Source organism: Bos indicus x Bos taurus, chromosome 19 (assembly GCF_003369695.1).
Source record: "Bos indicus x Bos taurus breed Angus x Brahman F1 hybrid chromosome 19, Bos_hybrid_MaternalHap_v2.0, whole genome shotgun sequence".
Classification (NCBI taxonomy): Eukaryota; Metazoa; Chordata; class Mammalia; order Artiodactyla; family Bovidae; genus Bos; species Bos indicus x Bos taurus.
In genome coordinates, this window is record NC_040094.1 from 28,119,209 (window position 1) to 28,141,922 (window position 22,714).

The window sequence follows — 22,714 nt, forward strand, 5'->3', positions numbered from 1 at the left end:
CCTCTGGGACTTCCGTGGTGGTCCGGTGGCTAAGACTCTGCGCTCCCAAAGCAGAGGGCCCAGGTTTCATTCCTGGTCAGGAAACTAGATCTCACGTGCCTCAACTAACAGTTCAAATGCCACAACTTAAGATCCCACATGCTGCTACAAAGATAGATGATCCCAGGTGCTGCAACTAAGACGTATCATGGCTAAATACATATTAAATCTAAACAAATCCCATGGACAGAGGAGCCTGGCGAGCTACAGTCCATGGAGTCGTAGTCAGACACGACTGAGCAACTAAACAACAAAACTAAAAAAACCTCTGGCTGGGTCCTACTTCATTTCAATTACATTAGAATATCTGAAGTAAGGGCTTCCCTGGTGGCTCAAACAGTAAAGAATCCACCTGCAATGTGGGAGACCAGGGTTCGATTCCTGGGTTGGGAAAATCCCCTAGAGAAGCGCATGGCAACCCACTCCAGTATTCTTGCCTGGAGAACCTCATGGACAGAGGAGCCTGGTCCTCTGTAGCCCCATGGGCTACAGTCCATGGGGTCACAAAGAGTCAGACATGACTGAGTGGCTAAGCACAAGCACACATCTGAAGTGAGGTACAGACATAGGAACCTTTTGAGAATTCAACAGGGAACCCAAGGGAAGTTCTTGCAAAAAGCTAGATGAGATTTGATGGTGGCTTGGACCAGCTGTCAGGTTAGTAGCAATGGAGGTGGTGAGAAATGGTCAGTTTCAAGTTCTGTATTTGAGCCCAGTGGCTTCTGGGCTGGTCTCTGTTGGTATCCTCGCTGTCCTCTGATTGGTTCTCCAAATCTTTTAAACATGTAAATCAGACTTTAGCACTCTCTCACTTTAAACCTTTCAATGATTTACTGTCGGGCTGCAAATGAATTCTGAGTGCTTCACCACCACTGCCTGCAAGGCCTGCGCTGGCCATGGGAGACCCTCTAATCACTATATGTCAGCCAAGCTGCTTTTGCTTTTTCTCCAATCTGCTCAATTCTCTCCAGCCTCAAGGATTTCAAACTGCTCCATCTCAGCCTGTTTACCAGGTATTCTTTCTGCCAAAAACCACATATCCCCACCACTCTGTGCATGGTTGATTCCAGCCTTAAGGGGCCCTGCTCTGTGAGGCCTTCCTAACTCAAGGGACACACCCAATGGACACACCCTGCCCACTGTTCTGGCCTCCCTATTCTTTTCCTTCAAGCACATAGCACATCTCATAGTGATATATTTGTGTTCAGTTGTCGAATGTCTGTTTCCAGTACTAGATGAAAACCCCACTAGGGAAAAATAATATCTGTCTTGTCCAACCATTTGGTTCCATTTCCTTGTAACATTTGTCTGACACATGACCCAACATTTGATGAACACTTTAATAAAAATTAGTCCCCTAGATACCATCCAGTCCTCTGCCATGGGTGCTACTCCAGCCTGCTTGGCCACCTTTTCTCACTCCTTTTCTGCCTTAAGAAACTCAGCCCACACTGAGGACTCAGGTGGCCTCATGCCCCTCCCTTCCTATCTCCTTCTCTTTGTTTCCTGTGTTTCAGCCACACAACAGAGCTCTTTTTAAGAATCATCTCAAGCACTGTGAAGCATTTTCTGACTCCCAACACATGATGTTCGGTCTCAGCTTTGAACCCCAAAGTATTTTGTAAGTAATGACACACTTCCCATCCCACCTTGCCTTAACCTTGACTTCTAGAGTAAGTGGGTGCCCCAGAAAACCACTACCCTACCAAAATCTAGTCTTAATGCTAGTGAGCATCAGTACCACAAGATGAGCTTGTTAGAATAGATTCCCAGGCCCTGAAGAGGGCTTTGGTAAGAATCTGAGTTAGTTCAAGCGTTCTTTATGACTCTAATGCCCACCAGTTTAAAAACCTCATAACAAGTTAACCTGAAGTGAACAGTGACTCTCCACCCAAACCCAAGCCTCGCTGATTCGGTCTTGGGAAAGGGAAGTTCAAAGGTTGGCAATTTTTGCCCTTTCTCTTTTAGGAAGTTAGATGAACAAAAACTCCAAAGTTCTTTATTTGCCTTTCTCTTTTAATTCCTTCCCTGCTCCAATTCTTAAAAAAAAAAAAAAAAAAAAAAACCCAGAAATTAAACACAAGAAAGCTCAAAGAGCCAAGGCAAGCCAGCCCAAGAGTAGCAAGCTCCCTCCCACAGGAGCCAAATTCTGGAAGCTGGGGTCTCCACTCAGAGCTTGGTAGTAAAAGGTGGTGCAGAATAAGGTAGTTCCAGAAGCTAGCAGTAACCCAGCCTGAAGGAGATACAAGGCAGAATTCAGGCCAGTAAGAACCCGGCGGGTTAGAGGGAATGGGTGGGGCTTGGTCAGGGTTAGGGGTGGGGATGGGGGAAATTACCCAGAGGGGCTTTCTGCACAGGGGTACCGCTAACAGGGCCAGGCTGTGTAAGAAGTGGTGTTTGTTGGTCTTGTCAAAGAGCTGTAAGAAAAAAAGAAATGGGGGTACTTCCTAAGCAACACAAGACACCGGAGGCTGAGACAGAGTCACAGTGGACAGGAATGTCCAACTCGATCTCTCAAGCCCCAGCTTGCCCTTCTCTGAGGCACCCAGGCCTCAGACTTCCATTCCTTGCCACTCCAAAGACCCTTCGTCCCTCCCCTCCTCTCAGGGACCCCAGACTTTGCGCCCTCCGAGGTCTCAAAGTCGAGGAGCCCCAGCACGGTTACTTCACCTCCTTCCCGTAGGCATCCGGAAACTGGGCTCCTGTGGAAAGGAGAAGCAAAGGTTACCAGTCCTAGCGCCAACCCAGACAGTCCCCACTCCTGTGGTGGTGGCGGACCCGGGTGGACGCCGACGAGAAAGGGAGCCCCAGGAGGCTTCTGATTGGTGGAGACACGCACGGACAGTTCTGGGAACCCAGTGGACCCGGCTGATTGGTTTTTTAAAAGGTTCAGGGTTCCGCGGGCAGTCTGGTCGATGGGAGGGCCGACATTTCCTTTGGACTCTGCCTCTGCACCAGATCCTAAAGATCTCCCCCAGCACAATCCCAGTTCCATCCCCAGCCCCCTGACCGTGCGCCCCGTAGGAGGCCAAGCCTAAGGCCCCAGCTCCGGACAAGGCACCCAGGCGGCGGAAAGCAGCCCCAGGACCCGCCATGGCTGTCGACGGTCACGCGCCGAACGAACACCGCCCGGGCCCCCTAAGAAGCCAGCCAATCCCGATTTCCCATGCAAATAAGGTCTACGGGTGCCCAATCCGGGCTGTGTTCATTTTAGCGTCCAGGTCCTCACCCGGGTACTTGGACCTTTGTAAAACCTCTGTTGAGTGGCGAAGACGTCTGGCGGGCGGAGAAACCAGAACCAATTAAAAGCGAAGGAGCTGAGGAGTGTAGGCGGGGTTTTGGGGGGGCGGGACTAGAGGATTTGCGTCACGGATTGGCCCACTTTCCAAGTTGATAGCCTCTCCTAACACCTTTCCCCCCCTCAACCACCGGTCAATTTCCAAAGATCCCGGTCCCTAGGCAAAGTTCCGCCCCTTTCCCCACAAGCTCCTCCTCTTCAGCTTTAAACCAGACCCACTCCCCAAAAGAGGCGGGCCCACGGATAACGAAGCCCCACCCACCATCGTTAAACCACGCCCATTAACCAAAGCCCCTCCTCCGGACCAGAAGGCTCCGCCTTCTTCGTGTGATGCCCCGCCCCTTAGAGCTCACCACCCCCGCCCCCCAACTAATAGCCAGAACCCCCGAGGCTGGGAGATCACGGGATGGGTGGGGGGGGTGTCTCCACCCTGCCCTGGCCTGCTTCGTCCATCCGTCGGTCTGTCCACTCCCGCCCCTTCCACCTTCTCCAGTCCCCCCCACACTCTGGAGGGCGGGCGGGCAGGCGGGTGCTAGCAAGGGGTGTGCGCCGCTCTCTCGGCAGGGGGCGGGGGAGGCGGCCGCGCGGTGACGCGCGGGGCTGCTGCGGCTGCTCCGCCGGCGGATCATCACTCTCGGGCTGGGATGGACGCGGGGCGGGAGGGCCCTGGCGCGCGGGGCCAGGAGTCCGGGCCTCCCGGCTGCTGAGCGTTCCCCGAAGCCTCTCTTTTGCCCCCAATTTCCCTCCTAGGATTCGCGCCGACCCCCGCCCCGGGGCTCCAGACTCGGCTCCCGCCCTCCTCCGACTCCCTGGACCTCCCCCTCCTGCCCGCCCTCGGGATCGACTAGATCCCTCCCCCTCCCTGAGGATTCCGGCTGGATCCCTGCCCCTGCACCGCGGATCCTGCGCTCCCGGGCTTTGGGCCCCTGGGGATTGCCGTGGACTCCTCCTCCCGCACCCGATCCCGTAGGATTCTCCGCCTGTACCGCCTTCTAGCCCCTCGAAGCCAGCCCACGGAGCCAGTGGATCCCCAATCCAGTCCTGTCCCGTTGCTCCCTCCTCCCTCCGCCGTCCCCGTCCCCACTGCGGGGTTCCCTGTTCTTGGGCTCCTCCTGACCCCATCCCCTACCTTTCCTTTCCCCGGGGATCGACTGGATCCCGGCCCCGCCCCCCGGGGCTGGGGCGAACCCCCTCCCCCGCCGGGTGAGGCGCTGCGGGCGGGGGCTGGGCCTGCGGGGCCGCGGGGGCTCACAGGCCGCCGCCCCCCTCCCGAAGCCCGTCCGCCCCCTACTCGGAGCCCTGGATGGAGGCACCACGGCCCCAGGGCTGAGCCAGGTAGGAGCTAAGCCGGGCCGGGTGTAGGGGGCTGCGTGGCGGTCCAGTGGGGTCTCTCTTCTCCCCCTCTCTCTCCCTGCGCCTCATTTCCCCCAGCCTGCTCTGTCTGCGTGTCTCCGCCTAGGGATGCTCTCGCCGTGTCTCTGCGTCTCGGTCTCTTTGTCTCTGCCTCTCTCCAGCCCATGAATGATCCTTTGAATGGGCCCACAGACCCCGTGTGTTCCCATCTCCCCCTCCCCCTCCTTCTCCCCTTCCCGGCCAAGCCATTTTCCCCACTGCAGGAAGAAGGGGGGGGCCTGCGGCCTGAGCCCCCGTCCCTCAACTCTCCCGGCTGGGGGAGTCAGGCCTGGGCAGGAATGGAGCGAGCAAGGCAGAGGGATGCCAGGGGTGGGGGGGGTGGGGGGCGGAATAGGTGGCAGACAGAGATGGGGAGAGCAGGGAAGAGAAAATGGGGGAGACAGATATAGGGAAAGAGAGAGAGAAATAGAAGGGGCTTGAGGGAGAAATTTGGGAAAGGGATTTGAAGGAGAGAGAAAGATGAGAAACACCAAAAGGGAGGTGTAGAAGATAGAGACGAAAAAAGGGCCGAGAGACTGAAGGCAAGAGCTGGAGCAAGCTGGAAGAGGCCTCGGAAAGATGCTCTGAGTGAGCGCTATGGAGAGGAGCTGGGGGAGGGCTCCAGTGGGAGGGAGGAAGGCAGAGAGGCTGGCAGGGAGGAGGCCAGGGGCCTAAAGTACCTTAAAGGAGGAGGGGTCAGAGGCAGACCTTATTCATGGGAGGGGGAGGGGGCAGCAAGGCCATGGAAGCAGAGCCTAGCCTGGCACAGGCAGAGGAGAACCTGGGAAGCCAGCTCCAAGCCCCCTCCAGGTGTCGGGGGAACAGGAGCTTGAGAGGACCTGAAGAAAGGGAGGGCATGACTGGGTGTGTGTGGTAAGGATTCCCGTGTCCTCATCTCTGGAATACATTGACACCTGCAGAGAGCCACCCGCGGGCTGGCGCCTGGCTCTGAAAACCCCGCGTCAGCAAACAGCTCTGGCGGCTGTTGGGGGGGAGGGGGGGCGGGGGCTTGTTGAGATGACCTGGGTGTCTGCCCCTTTAGTCTGACCTGTTCCCGTGTCCTGCCCCTGCTGCCCTGAGCACCCAGGCATCAGAACAGCAACTGTGGGGGGCTGGCAAGGGGAAGAGGAGGTGAAGAGCTGGAAGGGGATGTAAAGAAGCCATGGTTTGCCCCTAGGGCAAAACGGTTTACCCCTATGGGTCAAAATGCCAGGCATGGAGGAAGAGGTGTCTGGGGCTCAAGGCTGTTCAAGACTGTGGAAGGGTAACTGTTGATGGGTGCATCTGATTGCCCTCAAACCCACCCCAGCACCCCTTCTCTCCAGCCAGAGGCCTGGTCACTAGGGCTAGGTTCTGACTGGCCAACAAGGGGCAAGAGGTGGTTATTTTAGGGTTCTCTGCCCCCAGTCTCCAGCTCCCCCCAACATGTATACTTCTTCCTCTATGCTAAGACTGGGGGAAACTCCAGCGTTCTGACTCACGCCTCTGCTCTCCTCTTCATGCCCTGAATGGACCCCATAACCCATCCAGCCCCTTCCCCTCTTCCTCCAGACCCCTCCCCCTCTGGGGTTAAAGCTGCAGCCCGTTGCCGAGGTAACATTGCGGGGCAGCATCCCGTCGCCCAGCAACCGGCTGCAGGATCACACATCTGTCCCCAGATTTGCCCCTCCAGCATCTCCTCCCTGTCTAGACCCTGCCTCAAGACACCTTAACTTCTGAGGAGAGAAATGAAGAGGGCCTGGAGTAGAGGGGTCTCCCCCACTACACAGACCCTTCAAGAATGAGATGTTGAAGGAAAGGGAAAGTGCTGGGGTTGTGCAGTCCCAAGAAAGGCCCAAGTCTGACCTAGGGTGGGGGTTCAGTGCCATGAAATTACAGCTCGGGAGTAATTAACACATATAAACAAACCCGCCACTTCCTGCTAATTAATGACTTGGTATTTTTATTTTCTCTTCCTTGTCTATCTCATCCCTCCCAGGGAGGTGAGAAGTGGGACTCCTGAGTCCCCAGAGGAGAGCCTGCCTGGGAGGGATCGACCCCTGCTGGAAGGGGGTGTGTTGGGTGGTCTGGGAAACTGGCCCTCCTTCCCCTCTGGCTATCCTAGACATTTAACACATCTTGACCTCACCTCAGCCTCAGACTTTTCTACATGGGTCCCTGCAGAGGGGAGGGGGGTGGTTGGGGTGGGGGGGAGATGCCAAAGGGGCAGGGGGATGGAAGGAGGGGGGCAATTTGGTCTGAATTCCGAGTCACTAACCACCTATCTCTTCTGTTTCCCCATTCCCATCTGTCTGCCCCATCCAATTTCCCTTCCCTTCTTGCACTTCTCCTCTGTCTTTTTCTGTCCGTCCGTCTGTCCATCCCTCCTCCCCGCAGGTCGGGCCTGCCTTCGCCTTCTCCCACTTCTTTCCCCTTCCCCACCCCTCGCCCCCTCCATGGAGAGGAACAGACCCCTTCTCTGTCCAGTCTAACCCAGGTCCCTCCCCAACCCCCTCCTCCCTCCTTTCCCCCGCCCCCTCCTCCCTCCTGGGGCGAGGGGGGCCTCCCTCCCTCTCCCCCCCCTTCTCTCTCTCTCCGAGGGGGGGGGGTCCCGGGGAGGGAGGGGGGGTCCCCCGATCAGCATGTGGCTCCTGGCGCTGTGTCTGGTGGGGCTGGCGGGGGCTCAACGGGGGGGAGGGGGGCCCGGCGGCGGCGCCCCGGGCGGCCCGGGCCTGGGTCTCAGCGGCCTCGGGGAGGAGCGCTTCCCAGTGGTGAACACGGCCTACGGGCGAGTGCGCGGCGTGCGGCGCGAGCTCAACAACGAGATCCTGGGCCCGGTCGTGCAGTTCCTGGGCGTGCCCTACGCCACGCCCCCCCTGGGCGCCCGCCGCTTTCAGCCGCCCGAGGCCCCCGCCTCGTGGCCCGGCGTGCGCAACGCCACGACCCTGCCGCCCGCCTGCCCGCAGAACCTGCACGGGGCGCTGCCGGCCATCATGCTGCCCGTGTGGTTCACCGACAACCTGGAGGCGGCCGCCACCTACGTGCAGAACCAGAGCGAGGACTGCCTGTACCTCAACCTCTACGTGCCCACCGAGGACGGTAAGGGCGCGGGCACCGGGCCGGGCCCCCGGTGGACACAGCCCACAAATGTCCACGCAGACCCTCTGGCGCCGGCACGCCCCGGGGAGGGAGCTGGCCCTTCGCGGGGGGCCATGAGGGGCGGTTTATCCCTGCGGGCTCCCAGGATGGTACGGGTCCCTGCTAGGCAGTCCAGAAGCTCTTTGTGCGCCTAGAAAGCCCATGGGGAGGGCTGCAGGCACTAAGCTGGGCTTACCCACCCCCTCCCCACGGAAGCACAACCAGAGGGGACACAGGGGCGGGGGCGGGGGGGGAGCGGGGGCGGCGATCAGGTGGTGGAGTCATCCATCTGCTGCCAGGACAGCCACTCCAGCTCTGCCCTGACTCCTGCCCCCTAGGCCTGGGTTTGTCCCCAGCAAGTACCCACTTTACCTACACCTCCACTGGAGGACAGCAAAGACTCCTTCTCCCCAGGCCAGCATGGGCAGAGGTCCTGTCACATACAGGGCCCCTCACCTGAGGTGAATACATCTTCCCCAGGAGGCTCTGTCCCCTGATCCCTATGCACTCCCAAAGGATCAGGGAATCTCCTTGCCAAGGGCCCCTCCACTCACAGCACTGCCCACCCATCCCCAACAGAACACCTTCCCCAGCTTTCTGAGCTGGCTGTTCTTGAATGAACTCTCCAGTTCACTAGCTGCTGGTAGTCCCCAGGACTCTCCCCCAGACAGTTCCCTGCCAGCCAGCCTTCAGCACACCAAGACCATCCAGAGTGTCAACACTTTCCAGCAGCCCACAGCAGAGGGCAACTGGCAGGCCCGCAGCCACCCCACAGACCATCTCACAAACACGTTATCCGTCTGACACCCTATTTACGGCTCCAAAACACCCCGACACCCACAGAGAACATCCACTCCCATAAAGTTCCCCCATGGGCCGTCTTCCAATGAGTGTAAAAATAGGTTTCGTACCCAGGAACCCCACTGTACACCCAAAACTCCCACATCATGAACTCAGGTCCCTCTACAGACCAGACAGTTCAACTATTCATCACTCAGGTCATGTATCCAACCGACCAGCACACTCGCCTTGTGCTCTGTGCTCAGTTGCTCAGTCATGTCCGACTCTTTGCGACCCCTTGGACTATAGCCCACCAGGTGCCTCTGTCCATGGTATTTTCCAGGCAGGAAGACTGGAGTGAGTTGCGATTTCCTCCTCCAGGGTATCTTCCCAACTCAGGGATTGATCCCGTGTCTCCTGCGTCTCCTGCATTGGCAGGCGGATTCTTTACCACTGAGCCACCTGGGAAGCCCAACCTTGTGCTCTAGCATCCCACATATCAAAATTCCCAGCACCTTCACATAGCACACATGCCGACACTTCTCAGGAGTTGTGCGCCTTGTCACCCACATAGACCTGTGCTCCCCAGGATCTCTGGGTGTATAGATCTTGTGGCCTTGTAACACTCATACACAGACCATCACCCCACTAACTCTGCACCTGCACCATATGCTCCACCCAGTCACTCACACCACAGTCCCCTGCATTCTCAACACCTCTCAGACATTGCTTACCCCAACTCCTGCCCAGAGGTCATCAGTTTCGTACCTCAGGCTGTGACAACACAGGTGACAGTCTTGCACCCTACTCACAGGTCAGGTTCTCCAATGCCTTGCTCCCTGAACCCAGAGGACCTGCCAATCACAGAACACTCATGCACCTCAACACTGTCACTACCCCTCCCCATATGAGCCACACCTCCAAGCAACCCATATACACAGTGCACAGAAATTCCTACTCCAATGCTATTCAGATTCCAGCCACTCTAATAGACTACCCCAATACACTCCAGACATCCTCTCTAATTCCCCAGCACCGCAAGCATGAGAATTGTCCACTCCACCTTCCCCTGCCTTCTCATGGACCACCTACCCCAATGCCCTGCTACCAGTGAATCATTCACCCCCATGCCTCCAACAGACCGCCCATCACAATGCTCTCCACTCGTGGACTCACCACCCACATCTTCATGTAGAAAGCTGTCCCCCATCCCTTCACCAGTGCCCTGCTCAGTGGGCTATTGTCTCATCACCCCTCATGTGAAACATCCACCCAGCACTTCTCACCGAGTTACTGTCCACCCCAATACCTCCACACAAATTGCCCACCCTGCCCCCATACCACCCAAGCCCACACCTTCTGTATTTTTAACCATCGCTTATTGCAGACCTGCTTGGGGCCTGACACATTCAGGTGATCTCACTAAATCTTCACACCAGCTCTGGGAGGAAGAGGTTGACTCAGGCACACACACACCCGCACACTTAATATTCTCACGTGCACACATGCCCTACTGACTTCATCCCCATCCCCAGCTTGTCAGAGAACAGGCCCTGATCCTAATGGGTCCTCATGGGGCCATCATCACCAGTTTGGGGGAGCTTTTCAGAGGCTGACTTTGGCCTTGCTGACCCATCTCTCCCCATGCTGATCCCCATGCTGCTGGGGAGAAATCGACCAGCCTGGGGGAACCCCTCAGACCTCTGGGTTCCAGCTCTCCCTTGACTGATCCCCCAGTCTTCAAGAAGCCTAGAGCCAAACTCTGAGCCCAGTCTGGGGCCTTTCCTCCACTGGGGACACATTTTGTGCCTCCCAGCACCTCCTGGCACCTTATGTGTCAGGGCAGTGTGTTTCCTAGTCCCTATTTGTGGATTGAATCCTCCATTGGGGTGGGGGGCTTTTGGCATTAGAGCAGGAATTGGTGGCGGGGTCGGGGGCCGGTGCCCCTGGTGGGAAGTTTACCATCTGTCGGGGGGAGGACAGCAGACCTGGGTAAGGGATGAGGTTGGGGAGGGGGGTCAGAGGGAAGTGGTGGAGTGGAGGGCAAGACCTGATGACCCCTTTCCCTGCTTCGCCCCACACTGGGGATATGGGGTGAGAGTCAGGCTCGTCTGTGCGGATGGAAGTGAAATGCTGGCTGGTGAGAGGCTGGGAAGGTGGGCAGGCAGTGCTCACTGACCTCCCCTCCCTGCCTGCCAGTGGAAAGCTAAGGGCTTTCAGGGGCCATGAGCTGTGGGTTTGGGCTGCCCCAATTCCAAACTACCCTCTGCCCTCCAGATTGGTCCAGAGAGAGGCAGAGTTCTTTCTGCTGCAACCCCTCCTGTCTACAGCCTGGGGGAGCAGGCAGGTGCTTGGCTGGTCCTGAAGAGGGCCTGCCTGAGTGGTGGCCACCCCCTTTTGGGGGGAGCACAGCTGGCCTTGGGCTCCCAGGCTCCTGGGTTGGTTTCCCCTCCCCTCCCACCCACCCCCACCTCTAACACCGTTTCATTTCCAGCAATTAGCAAACACTTGGACAAGCCAAATCCTTTCCAGCCAAGTCAATATGTCTTAAGACAGGCCTCAGCCCACTCAGGCACCCCCCCCCCCCACAAAACCAGCCTTTTCTTTGGGGCATGACTTTTTCCGGGGAGGGGAACAAAATTTGGGTTGTAGAAACGTTTTTCTCTTTTCTTGGTTTCTTTTTCTTGCAAACAAATTTTGCTTTTTTTGGCTTATTTTTTCTGCCCCTCACCCTCCCCTTTTCTGCTTTCTCTCCTCCCCTCCCCATCCACCACCTCCCCCCGACTCCCATCTTTCCCCACAAAATTGTCCTTTTTTCTCTGTTTTGTGTTCCCGGTCTTAGGTCCGCTCACAAAAAAACGTGACGAGGCGACGCTCAATCCGCCAGACACAGGTAGATTTAAAAATCCCGCTGCTGCATGTGGTTGCTGATACGAGGACGTTCTCGGCCCTGCCCCTAACTAAATGCCCCCACAGCCCTCAAGGCCCCTCAGTTGTTTTCCCAACTAAAAACGAAAAAGAAAAGAAAAATTTGTAATAATTGGAAAAAAGAATTATGAAAACTTCAAACGAAATTTGAACAATGTTGGACCCACTAGAAAACCAGCAAGAAAAGCTTAAACATGGCGAAAATAAAGTGAAAAAAGAAATTGGAATGTCAGGGAAAAAAAAACAAAAAAAGAATTGGATAAAATGTTTAGTTTGACAGAAATTTGAACTGTTTTGAAACTTGTGAAATGTAACATTTGAAAAGAATTTTAATTTGGAACAAAACACCAGTCAAAAAAAAAATTTCAAGTTGGCAAATTGATGACACAATTGAAACATCGCTACGATTTCAAAAAAAAAAAAAAGCCTGTCCGATGCAGAAACACATATTTGAAGCAAATTAAAGAATTTGGAAATTTTTGAAAACAGGGCCCAATATCTTGAAGTTTCACCACAAAATTTTGAAAAAGTGCAAAGAACTTTTTTCTTTTTTCCTTTTTTTCCAAAAATGGATCTTTTTGGTTTTTTGTTTTTTGTTTTTCTTTTCTTGTTGAATCTGCCCCAGAGCTTCTTGCTTTTTGGTTGTTGTTTTTTTTCTTTCTTCTTTCTTGATCCTGTTTTTTTGTTGTTGGTTTTGAATTCTTGTTGCCCCAGCCCCCCTTCCTGCTCCTTCCCTTTCCGACTCCCCCTCCCCCCACACTGGAAGTGGAGGTGCTGGGTGGGGAGAAGGGGACGGACTGAGGACATTTAGGACAGGACCTCGGAGGGAAGGAGACCAGCCTGAACCTGGAAGGCCACTGGAGGTTCAGGAACTGAGGGAAAAACAGGATTGGGGGAGGGCACCGCCCACCTAGGAGCTTCTGGCCAAAGTCAGGTGGAAGGAGGTGGCAGAGAGGGTCCGAAGAGATCCAGGGTAGAGGGGAGTCTCTTAGTGACCTGTTGGTTGACCTTCTGCCAGGAGGGAAGTTTCCAGTGGAATGAGGGAGACAGGCAGAGGTGCTAGGGACCAGCTGTGGAGGCCCAGGCTTGGCTCTTGTTTGCCGATTGCCTAGGCTGGTCAGAGATGGCAAGTGTCGAGAGAGGACGACCTGGAAGTATTGTGGCTCCATCTGGAGGAGCTGCAGGGGCAGGGACCCTGACAAGCCCTCTCAGACTCCCACCCTCTTCTGGAATTAGTTACCCTCCAGTCCAGTCTGAAGTGCCCCAAGGGCCTACTCCATATGGCAGTGATCATGGGATCCTTTGGGGACCGGGCAAGAGAGGGGTCCAGAACTCAGGGCTCAGGCTGGTTTCGGGGGCCCAGACTAGTGAGCTGTACCCTGGCTTCATTAAGTAGGCTCTTTCCCACCCTGCCTCCTCCTGCCACAGTAATTAGGCTGGGGGTTGCCATGGTAACTTGGGAGGTGACCTAGAAAGGAATTAGGGCGGGGAGGAGACCAAGCCCCCAGGGACCCTAGGGCCTGGCACCCCCTCACCCACAGACCAGGCTACCATGTGGAGCTGAGGCCCAAGGCCTGAGTCTGAGGAAACGCCAGGATCTCTAGCTCTAGTGCCAGCCTTGGGAGCTCATGCTTCCTAGGAGCAGGAAGGAGATTTGCTGTGTGTGTGTGGGGAGGGGTTCCCCCGGATCCAGCAGGTGCCCTGAGGAGGGCCACCCCCCACCCCTGCCTCTGTTAGGCTTCTAGAAAGCTCTGCCAGGCATTTGGAGAAGTGCTGTGGGGCAGGCTGGCAGGAGGTGGGGAGGGAACTTCTGCCAGGGCTAGCGGGGAGGGAGGGAGGGGAATCCGGTCTTGCCCCCCAGGGATGGGAGTGACATGTCCCCTGAGCTCCCGGCTGGAACTCAGCAGACCTGGGAGCTGGGAGGTGCTGCTTCTGGTCTGACTGTGTCCTTGTCCCCCACCCCCTGGCCCATCCCCCCCACCCCCTCCCCACACAGATATCCGGGACTCCGGGAAGAAGCCAGTGATGCTGTTTCTGCATGGTGGCTCCTACATGGAGGGCACGGGGAACATGTTCGATGGCTCCGTCTTGGCCGCCTACGGCAATGTCATTGTAGCCACGCTCAACTACCGGCTTGGGGTGCTCGGTGAGGGTGGGCAGCCAATTCTAGGGGCTGGAGTCCTGGGAGGAGGGCCTGCTGGCAGGATTACACTAAACCCAGCTGAAGCAGAATGGCTTCTGGGCTGGATTAAGATGCCCAGAAAGAGAGCAAGGGTGCCATGACACCTCCAGGAAGCCCCCTCTCTTCCTCTGCTCCCAGGTTTTCTCAGCACTGGGGACCAGGCTGCAAAAGGCAACTATGGGCTCCTAGACCAGATCCAGGCCCTGCGCTGGCTCAGTGAGAACATCGCCCACTTCGGGGGGGACCCTGAACGCATCACCATCTTCGGATCTGGGGCAGGAGCCTCCTGTGTCAACCTCCTGATCCTCTCCCACCACTCGGAAGGTACGAGCCACCTCCCCAGCCTGTCCCTTCTGTCCCCTTCCCCAACCTCTGGCCCTACCAGGTCCCCCTTCTCCCTCGGGCTGATACAGCCCAGCCTAAAGCCTGCTTGTCCTGACAGGGCTGTTCCAGAAGGCCATTGCCCAGAGCGGCACTGCCATTTCTAGCTGGTCTGTCAACTACCAGCCACTCAAATACACACGACTGCTGGCTGCCAAGGTGGGCTGTGACCGGGAGGACAGCGCCGAGGCTGTGGAGTGTCTGCGCCGGAAGCCCTCTCGGGAGCTGGTGGACCAGGACGTGCAGCCTGCCCGGTATGGGGCTGGGTCCAGGCCCCCACTCTCCTTGCTGGGTCCAAGGAGGTTGAGGGTGGAAGGTGCCTGCGGGCCACAGGCTGTCCATTTAGCCAGGGGAGGTGGACTTCAGGCCTCTCCCATGGACCTACCTTCCCCCGGAAGCTTTTCCGAAGCAGAGGTGCCTAAACAGAGCCTGGGTGCACCAGACGCCAGGAAGTGCTTCAGGGAGGACTTCCTGAGAGGCCAGGTGCCCTGAAAGGGCCCTGAAGATTTTAACTAGGGGAAAAGGTCTTCCAAGCAGAGGGCTCAGCAGGCTGTGGGTGGAGAGGAGGCCAGCCAACAGGTGACATGACCTTGACGTCTTCTCCCCAGCTACCACATCGCCTTTGGGCCTGTGGTGGACGGTGATGTCGTCCCTGACGACCCTGAGATCCTCATGCAGCAGGGAGAATTCCTCAACTACGACATGCTCATTGGGGTCAACCAGGGAGAGGGCCTCAAGTTCGTGGAGGACTCGGCAGAGAGCGAGGATGGCGTGTCTGCCAGCGCCTTCGACTTCACGGTCTCCAACTTCGTGGACAACCTGTACGGCTACCCAGAGGGCAAGGATGTGCTACGGGAGACCATCAAGTTCATGTACACGGACTGGGCCGACCGGGACAACGGCGAGATGCGGCGCAAGACCCTACTGGCACTCTTTACCGACCACCAGTGGGTGGCACCGGCTGTGGCCACCGCCAAGCTGCACGCTGACTACCAGTCCCCTGTCTACTTTTACACCTTCTACCACCACTGCCAGGCTGAGGGCCGGCCCGAGTGGGCGGATGCAGCGCATGGGGATGAGCTACCCTATGTCTTTGGTGTGCCCATGGTGGGTGCCACCGACCTCTTCCCCTGCAACTTCTCCAAGAATGACGTCATGCTCAGTGCCGTGGTCATGACCTACTGGACCAACTTCGCCAAGACTGGGTGAGGGCCAGAGGGGCTGGGTGGGGCACCCCTGCAGGTCAGGGCACACACGCACCCTCCATCCTCAGCCCCTCCTCTCCCTCTTCATCACACGGCCATCATTTCTCCATCAAGGCGCTCTCACCTTCTCGACTCAGGCACCTGCCGGACAGCTCCTCTGTGCGTGTTGGAGATTCAGAAATGTTGGACCAAGAGGTCCTTTCCGGCGGGTGGGCTCAACTTGATGGCTTTGGCTCTGTGTCTGTCTTTGCATACCCATACACCACTCTCTTTCTCCTCTGAGTTCTCCCGTCTGTGTTTCTGAGTATGTGTATAAGAGTTTGTATCGCTCTCTCTCTATTGCTGTCTCTAGCTCTCTCTCCTGAAGTCCATTAATATCTCTGCTCTTTTTGATCTGCTTACTCTTTGCTCACTGCTTCCCCCCACCCCCAGCTGCCTCTCATGGGCTTTTGTCTCTCTATTTCCATATGTCTCTATCTCATTCACTCTGCCTGTGTCACTGGCGGTCTGTCCGTCTGTCCTCTCTGTCCCTCTGGCGTCATCTCAGGCCGTCTCTCTGGCAGTCTGGCTTCATCCCTATTTGTCTACCTATCTCCGTCTCTGGCAGTGTCTCTGTCTCTTCGTGTCTGTCTCTCTCTGCCTCTCTTCCTGTCTCCCCAGCTCTCTGCATCTCTGCCCATCCCACTCCCGTTGGTCCCACAGCCTCCCCGCTTCTCATCAGGACCTCACCCTCACTCCTTTCCCTGCCCACCTGTGTCCACAGCGACCCCAACCAGCCGGTGCCACAGGACACCAAGTTCATCCACACCAAGCCCAACCGCTTCGAGGAGGTGGTGTGGAGCAAGTTCAACAGCAAAGAGAAGCAGTACCTGCACATCGGTCTGAAGCCGCGCGTGCGCGACAACTACCGCGCCAACAAGGTGGCCTTCTGGCTGGAGCTCGTGCCGCACCTGCACAATCTGCACACGGAGCTCTTCACCACCACCACGCGCCTGCCGCCCTACGCCACGCGCTGGCCGCCTCGCCCGCCCCCCGGCGCCCCGGGCACGCGCCGCCCGCCGCCCCCCGCCACCCTGCCGCCCGAGCCCGAGCCCGAGCCGGGCCCCCGGGCCTACGACCGTTTCCCCGGGGACTCCCGAGACTACTCCACGGAGCTCAGCGTCACCGTGGCCGTGGGTGCCTCGCTCCTCTTCCTCAACATCCTCGCCTTTGCCGCCCTCTACTACAAGAGGGACCGGCGGCAGGAGCTGCGGTGCCGGCGGCTCAGTCCCCCCGGTGGCTCGGGCTCTGGGGTGCCCGGCGGGGGCCCCCTGCTCCCCGCTGCGGGCCGCGAGCTGCCACCCGAGGAGGAGCTGGTGTCACTTCAGCTGAAGCGGGGCGGGGGCGTTGGGGCGGACCCTGCAGAGGCCCTGCGCCCCGCCTGCCCACCCGACTACACTCTGGCCCTGCGCCGGGCGCCGGACGACGTGCCTCTCTTGGCCCCCGGGGCCCTGACCCTGCTGCCCAGCGGCCTGGGGCCACCCCCTCCCCCGCCGCCCCCCTCCCTCCATCCCTTCGGGCCCTTCCCCCCGCCGCCCCCCACAGCTACCAGCCACAACAACACGCTCCCCCACCCCCATTCCACCACTCGGGTATAGGGGGCGGCTCGGGGAGGAACCCCTCCCCTGCCCTCCCAGATGCAACAGGCTTTTCTCGTGTGGAGCTTTCACACGTGGACGAGCATTAGGTGGACATGGGTTTTCTCACGGCAATGCGTCTCTCCCGAGCAGAGAGGCCCTTTATCTTCTCCGGACCTGGGCCTTTGAACAACTGGGGGCGGGTGTTTTCTCCCCTCTGTTGGGACCCCCACACGGAGGTGTGCTTTCTCACGAGGGGGTGTGTTTTCCCATGTGCAGGGTGAAGTTTTTTTTGGCCACCCTGGACACATGTTGGCTCCCTCAGAGAATTCCTGCGGGGATTTGTACCCCAGAATTCTGTTCCCTCATGCCTTCTCCCCACTGCTCCTTCCTCCCACCCCCTGGAGACCCTGGAAGTGGTGTGTTGACAAACAGAGACCCCTGGCCACCAGATGACACAGGGTGGTGCCCGGGAAGTACCGAAGAAATAAATCACAGCTCCCCCTCCCGCCCCACCCCCATCCCCTCCCACCCCCAGCGAAGCATGTGTATCCCCGCTTGGCACAAATGAGGTGAAGCAGGTCTTCCCAGGCAGGCCTTGCCTTCCACCAGACACAGAGTCCCTGCTGTGGGGGACAGGGAGGAGACCCTGCAATCTTGTGCTGCCTGGGACTGTGTCTTCCCATGGGCCCAGGTCGCATTTCTGAGTGGAATCATGTTCTTGCATGTGGATGTATGTTTTCCCATGCAGACAGCCCCTTTCTCTCCAGCATTTCCCTGCGTCTTCCCGACCTCAGGCCCAGCACTTCTCACACAGCAGGTGGGAACGGACTTCAGACTGACAGAAACTGAGGGGGATGGACAAGCCCTGGGGCTGGGGTCCCTCTGCCCCTCCCTCCCTCCCTTCCTTGGAGGGAAGCTGGGGGGCGGAGGGTGAGTGTGGCACCTGCCACCCACAGAGGCCGTGCATGGTTTGACCAAAGCCCTCACTGCAGTCTGAGGACAGCCCTTCCCTCAGGCCATTGCTCATCTGTGCCAAACCAGTGAGGTGGGTTTGAGGGGGGAATACCCCCAAAGTGTGGCAAGGACCCCCCAGTCCTGGGCCCAGGCAAGTAAACCTGGGCAGGTGGAATACAGGAGGGGGAAGGTGGCAGCCTAAGGGGTCCCGCCTGTGTCCCTCTTCTTGCCACGTGTCATCCCTCCCTCTCGGCCTCTCTTCTGCCTCCCCGCATCGCTGTCCCCCAGGAAGCCATCCCTTCCTGGTGTCCAACCAGCTCCTTCCTGCAGCTGCCCACCCCTTCCTTTGACCTGCACCGCCCCCCCCCCCCCCCACTCCCGCCTTGCTCCCCTGGGCTGAAGGAAAGGAACAGAGGAGCGAGGAGGAGAGCAGGAGAGAAAGGCTTCCTGGGACAGGTTGGGGAATGGGGTCAGCTGTACTGAGGAACAGATGGAGGGGGCAGTGGGGGACGGGGCTTAGGCAGACACCAGCAGGAAGAATTTGATTTTGAAAGGACGCGTGTAAGGTGACTGCCCAAAGAGAAAGGGTTTGGGCCTCTGGGGAAGAGAACTGTGTCGGGAAGGGTTTCAAGGGACGCCAGCAGAGAAGACTAAATCCTCGTCTGCTGGCATTTCGTGGGTTCGTTAGTGCCAAATGTGAGTCAGGGGTGGAGTGCTGTCTTCCACTGACACCCAGTTTCAGAATCCCTGGTCTTGGCTCCCCAGAACTTTGCCTCCTGACTGTCCCTTCTGCCCCCACCTTCACCCATGGAAACTTGGTTCTTTTCCCTCCCCTTCCCCTGCCTGGGCTAGCTCCTTTCCAAACAGCCATGCCCTCTAAATGCTAGGGACCTGGGCCCTGAACCCTGTAGACAGATGCCCCCCAAGTTGGGGCATGGGAGGGGGGCTGGGGGACCCCATGATTCAGCCACGGACTCCAATGCCCAACCCCTCTCCCCAGAACAATTCCCTGACAATCCCATGTCCCTATCCCAACCCTTTGCGGCTCTGTACACATTTTTAAACCTGGCAAAAGATGAAGAGAATATTGTAAATACAAAAGTTTAACTGTTGGTTTTGCCTGCTGTTATGTTAGAAGGTGGGGCTGGGGGGCTCCAAAGAAACAAACTTTGGAGAAGTGACTCGGCCTGTGAAGGGGTAGGAGAAGAGGGTCCAACCCTTTTCAGTGAGGAGGTCTGAGAGAAATGGGCAGTGGGTGCTGGGGTGTGGTTGTCATGGCAGTGGGGTTGTTTGGGGAGTTAAGATCAGAACCAGTGTCTATGGAGGGGTCAGAGCCTGGCATAGAGGACCAGGAGGGGACTGATGGGGGCAGACACCAGGCAGGCCAGAGAGCCCACAGGATGCTGCCTGTGGCTGACTCTAGGAGAGGCATGCAAGGTGTAGGGTTTGGTCTCTGCTAAGACCTGGCCCAGGCTGGAGGCTCAAACCTGGGCCCAGGACTCTCTTGGCACATTGTGAGGGATAGCCCCACACCATTGTGACCCGTTTACCCCAGGGGACAGGAAGGTGGGCTGGTGGATACTGTGGGCACAGTGGGCTGGGGGCCTAGGGGCCCTGGTGGCCCTAGGGACCCCCATGGCCATGGCTGAGCGGCCACGGCCCGGGTGGGCCTCGTATCACAACCCTAACACCAACAGCTGCCAGGACCTGGGCAACTCCATCCTGCTGCTGCTGGGCCTTATCATTTGCATTAACATTGGCATCAACATGGTGACGCTGGTCAGGGTGGGCCCGGGCGGGAGGGTGCTGGCAGGACGGCTGGGGGGCAGGCCCAATGGCCAGGGCCTATCTGGGGTCACTGTGTCCTTCCTCACCTAGCTCTGGCGCAGACTCCGTGGCTTCTTACACCAAGTGTTCCGTGTTATTTGTGAGAAAGGTAAGTGGGGGATGGGGACGGGGGGGGTGCATGGGAAGGGCAGAAATCGAGTATTCTGTCCCTGTCCTTAAGCTGGCCCCTTCCCCTCCCGCTCTCCCTCTCAGACTCCATAACTACGCAGCTTCTCTTCCTGCACCCTGCCTCTCCATCCCTGTAGGAGCCAGGCTCCCCACCAGCCTCTCACCTCTCCTCGATCCACAGAAGCTTCTAAGTTACGCTCACCTGGGAAGCAGACCCAGCCCTCAAAGCATAGCTCTCCAGCAGTCCACCTACGATGCACCATGGACGCTGTGAAGATGACGGTGACCCCCCCACCCACTCGCCGCCGTCACCGTCGAGGCTCTTCATCGCGCCGTGCCCGCCGCCCGGTGGCCTGGGCTCCTGACACTGACGACGATGATGACGAGAAGCCCCCACATCAGCACACAGCGGCCTGCTCCCACAACTGGGACTACCCTGAGGATTGGGAGGGTTTACAGACTGCCCAGAGGTTCTGGACTCCCTGGGCCCAGGACACCTTGGAGCCTCCTACCCAGACCATCCGCTTCCAGCAGACTATAGAGGGAAGGCCCCTCAAGAGAGAGATGCAGTCTGATCTGGGCCTAGAGGCCTACGTGTACCCTGTGAATCCCCCACTCCCCAGCCCTCAGATCCTGAGCCACAAGAACAGTGGAGGGGGGGCAGGGGCAGGGGCCCAGGCAGAACAGGAGCAGTGTGCACCAGCTGAGCCACCCATCCTGGGCCCGGCCAATGTCCCGGACATCCCCCGGCGCCGCTCCTCAGGGCGCGTCACCTACGATGCCAGGGATGTGAGGCGGCGGCTGCGGGAGCTGACCAGGGAGGTGGAGGCCCTGTCTCACTGTTACCCTCTGGCCTCTGGATCCAGCACAGCTGAGGGGACGAGAAAGGACTGGGTATACCGTTCCCTGACAGAGAGGTGACTGGGAGAAGAATAAAAAAAAGAGAGGAGGTGGATTGTGGTGGTGTGTGTGGAGGGTGGTGCCAGGGCCCACACAGCACCCAGAAGCTTGGTTACTAAGGAAATCATCTCCCTGGCAACAGGGCCTAGAGAGCCCTGAGGCCCCTCATCAACCTCTTGGCCCCAGGCCCTGTCCTCAGCCTTTTCCCAGGCCTTTCTTGGTTCCCAGGCTCCTGCCTGCCTCTGCTCCATTTTCTTTAGTGTTCGGGGAAGCACCCCCCAAATCCCACTCCCTATCCCCAGCAGTACTGCACTTGAGGGGAGACCCTCATTCCATGGCTCCACCTCCTCAAGAGGTCTGGCTCTTGCCAGAGCCCAGGTTCAGGCTGCAGCTACAGGTGAGGCGTCATCCCTCTTAAGCCCTGGACTCTTTGGGGAGGGATGGCTGAGAGTGAGGATACCCCGGCCCTCACAGTTCCCCTGTCAGAACCCAAAGCTCCTGTACCCTTGAGCAGGCTTGGAGCAGTGATAAAATACTGAGGACGCTGTGGCCCTCTGTGACCTCATGCCTCTGCTCAGCATCTCCATGTCACAAATGAGACGGGCTCAGAGAGATCACGTGACTTACGGTCATATCGACTATAAGGATCAACTTCATGGCCTCAGATCCTCCAGCCTCTGCTCCCACAGGTAGATCCCCTTTGCTTCTGAGTCAGCTTGGCCCATCAGAGTCTCCCATCTTCTTCAGTTACCCATGGAAACTCATCAGAATATTCCATCCACTGGACATCTGAGAAACCCAGGCCCTACCTACTTCTAGACAGTTAGGATCACCAACACATGCTCAACTTGTGAACAAGGAACCAGGCTGAAGGACTAGACCTCACCTTCCATACCAGATGGGTTCCTGGAATGTGAGCAGATAGGCCTTTTATGAATCACCTCGCTTCTCTGCCATTTTCCTTTGACCAACATTATTGATCATTTTAAACTGACTCCACTAAGTGGATCTATTTTGAACACCTACTATATGTTTGGAGGCTGGATGGGAAATGCCAGCTGGGTGTTCCTCTATCTTTTCCCCTCTCTTTTTGACCACACAGTGCAGTTTGTGGGATCTTAGTTCCCTGACCTAGAGAAGGCAATGGCAACCCACTCCAGTACTCTTGCCTGGAAAATCCCATGGATGGAGGAGCCTGGTAGGCTGCAGTCCATGGGGTCGCTAGGAGTCGGACACAACTGAGCGACTTCACTTTCACTTTTCACTTTCGTGCATTGGAAAAGCAAATGGCAACCCACTCCAGTATTCTTACCTGGAGAATCCCAGGGACAGGGGAACCTGGTGGGCTGCCATCTATAGGGTCGCACAGAGTAGGACACAACTGAAGTGGCTTAGCAGCAGCAGCAGCAGCAGTTCCCTGATCAGGGACTGAACCCAGGCCCTTGGCAATGAAAGTGCAGAGTCCTAACCATTGGACCTCCAGGGAATTCCTTGTTCCTCTCTTTCTGCTAAGTTGTTCATTGTACAAACAGAATGACCTGAGGTCCCCTCAGTACCACTTTCTTGCTGCTGCTGCTAAGTCGCTTCAGTTGTGTCCGACTCTGTGCGACCCCAGAGACGGCAGCCCACCAGGCTCCGCTGTCCCTAGGATTCTCCAGGCAAGAACACTAGAGTGGGTTGCCATTTCCTTCTCCAATGCATGAAGTGAAAAGTGAAAGTGAAGTCGCTCAGTCATGTCCAACTCCTAGCGACCCCATGGACTGCAGCCTACCAGGCTCCTCTGTCATGGGATTTTCCAGGCAAGAGTACTGGAGTGGGGTGCCATCACCTTCTCCACCACTTTCTTAGATCACAGCAATGAACCCAGTTTAAATCATAGATTCCTTTTGTCATATCAACAAGTACATCCAAAGTTTGTGCTTTGTGAATTTCATGTGGTTTTCTTAAGATGGCAACTAATCCT

General features: G+C 57.5%; 3 protein-coding genes across 5 annotated transcripts; 2 read left to right on the forward strand and 1 right to left on the reverse strand.

Annotated features, from left to right (window-relative positions):
* Nucleotides 1-2,011: 2,011 nt before the first annotated feature.
* On the reverse strand, nt 2,012-3,172 carry TMEM256 (transmembrane protein 256). The gene is made up of 4 exons (XM_027519482.1): nt 3,050-3,172; nt 2,710-2,741; nt 2,376-2,456; nt 2,012-2,272 (listed from the first exon to the last, which is right to left on the reverse strand). Exons 1-4 carry the CDS (start codon nt 3,132-3,134, stop codon nt 2,129-2,131), a joined length of 342 nt encoding a protein of 113 aa, XP_027375283.1. The 5' UTR covers nt 3,135-3,172; the 3' UTR covers nt 2,012-2,128.
* Nucleotides 3,173-3,929: 757 nt separating this feature from the next.
* Nucleotides 3,930-19,007, forward strand: NLGN2 (neuroligin 2). Of its 3 annotated transcripts, XM_027519473.1 has the most exons (8): nt 3,930-4,672; nt 7,675-7,807; nt 11,469-11,519; nt 13,551-13,700; nt 13,875-14,060; nt 14,179-14,371; nt 14,726-15,322; nt 16,086-19,007. In XM_027519473.1, the coding sequence occupies exons 2-8, from the start codon at nt 7,702-7,704 to the stop codon at nt 16,957-16,959; spliced, it is 2,157 nt and encodes a 718-aa protein (XP_027375274.1). In that variant the 5' UTR covers nt 3,930-4,672; nt 7,675-7,701; the 3' UTR covers nt 16,960-19,007. The 3 variants fall into 3 exon arrangements, with proteins under 3 accessions (XP_027375274.1, XP_027375273.1, XP_027375272.1); XM_027519471.1 differs by lacking the exon at nt 3,930-4,672 and having other exon boundaries at nt 7,309-7,807; XM_027519472.1 differs by lacking the exons at nt 3,930-4,672; nt 11,469-11,519 and having other exon boundaries at nt 7,308-7,807.
* A 772-nt stretch (nt 19,008-19,779) lies between these two features.
* SPEM1 (spermatid maturation 1) lies at nt 19,780-21,887 on the forward strand. Its single transcript, XM_027519483.1, has 2 exons — nt 19,780-19,831; nt 20,033-21,887. Exon 2 carries the CDS (start codon nt 20,113-20,115, stop codon nt 20,770-20,772), a length of 660 nt encoding a protein of 219 aa, XP_027375284.1. The 5' UTR covers nt 19,780-19,831; nt 20,033-20,112; the 3' UTR covers nt 20,773-21,887.
* The last annotated feature ends 827 nt before the right edge of the window (nt 21,888-22,714 follow it).

Bases quoted from the DNA above. Each gene is read 5' to 3' on its own strand.
- NLGN2 (XM_027519471.1), top strand. From the start codon at position 7,351: ATGTGGCTCCTGGCGCTGTGTCTGGTGGGGCTGGCGGGGGCTCAACGG. The intron at 13,701-13,874 runs GTGAGGGTGGGC...CTCTGCTCCCAG, and splicing joins CTACCGGCTTGGGGTGCTCG to GTTTTCTCAGCACTGGGGAC. The intron at 14,061-14,178 runs GTACGAGCCACC...TTGTCCTGACAG, and splicing joins CCTCTCCCACCACTCGGAAG to GGCTGTTCCAGAAGGCCATT.
- SPEM1 (XM_027519483.1), top strand. From the start codon at position 20,113: ATGGACGCTGTGAAGATGACGGTGACCCCCCCACCCACTCGCCGCCGT.
- TMEM256 (XM_027519482.1), bottom strand. From the start codon at position 3,134: ATGGCGGGTCCTGGGGCTGCTTTCCGCCGCCTGGGTGCCTTGTCCGGA. The intron at 2,742-3,049 runs GTCAGGGGGCTG...TCCTTTCCACAG, and splicing joins GGCCTCCTACGGGGCGCACG to GAGCCCAGTTTCCGGATGCC. The intron at 2,457-2,709 runs GTGAAGTAACCG...TTTTTCTTACAG, and splicing joins CGGATGCCTACGGGAAGGAG to CTCTTTGACAAGACCAACAA.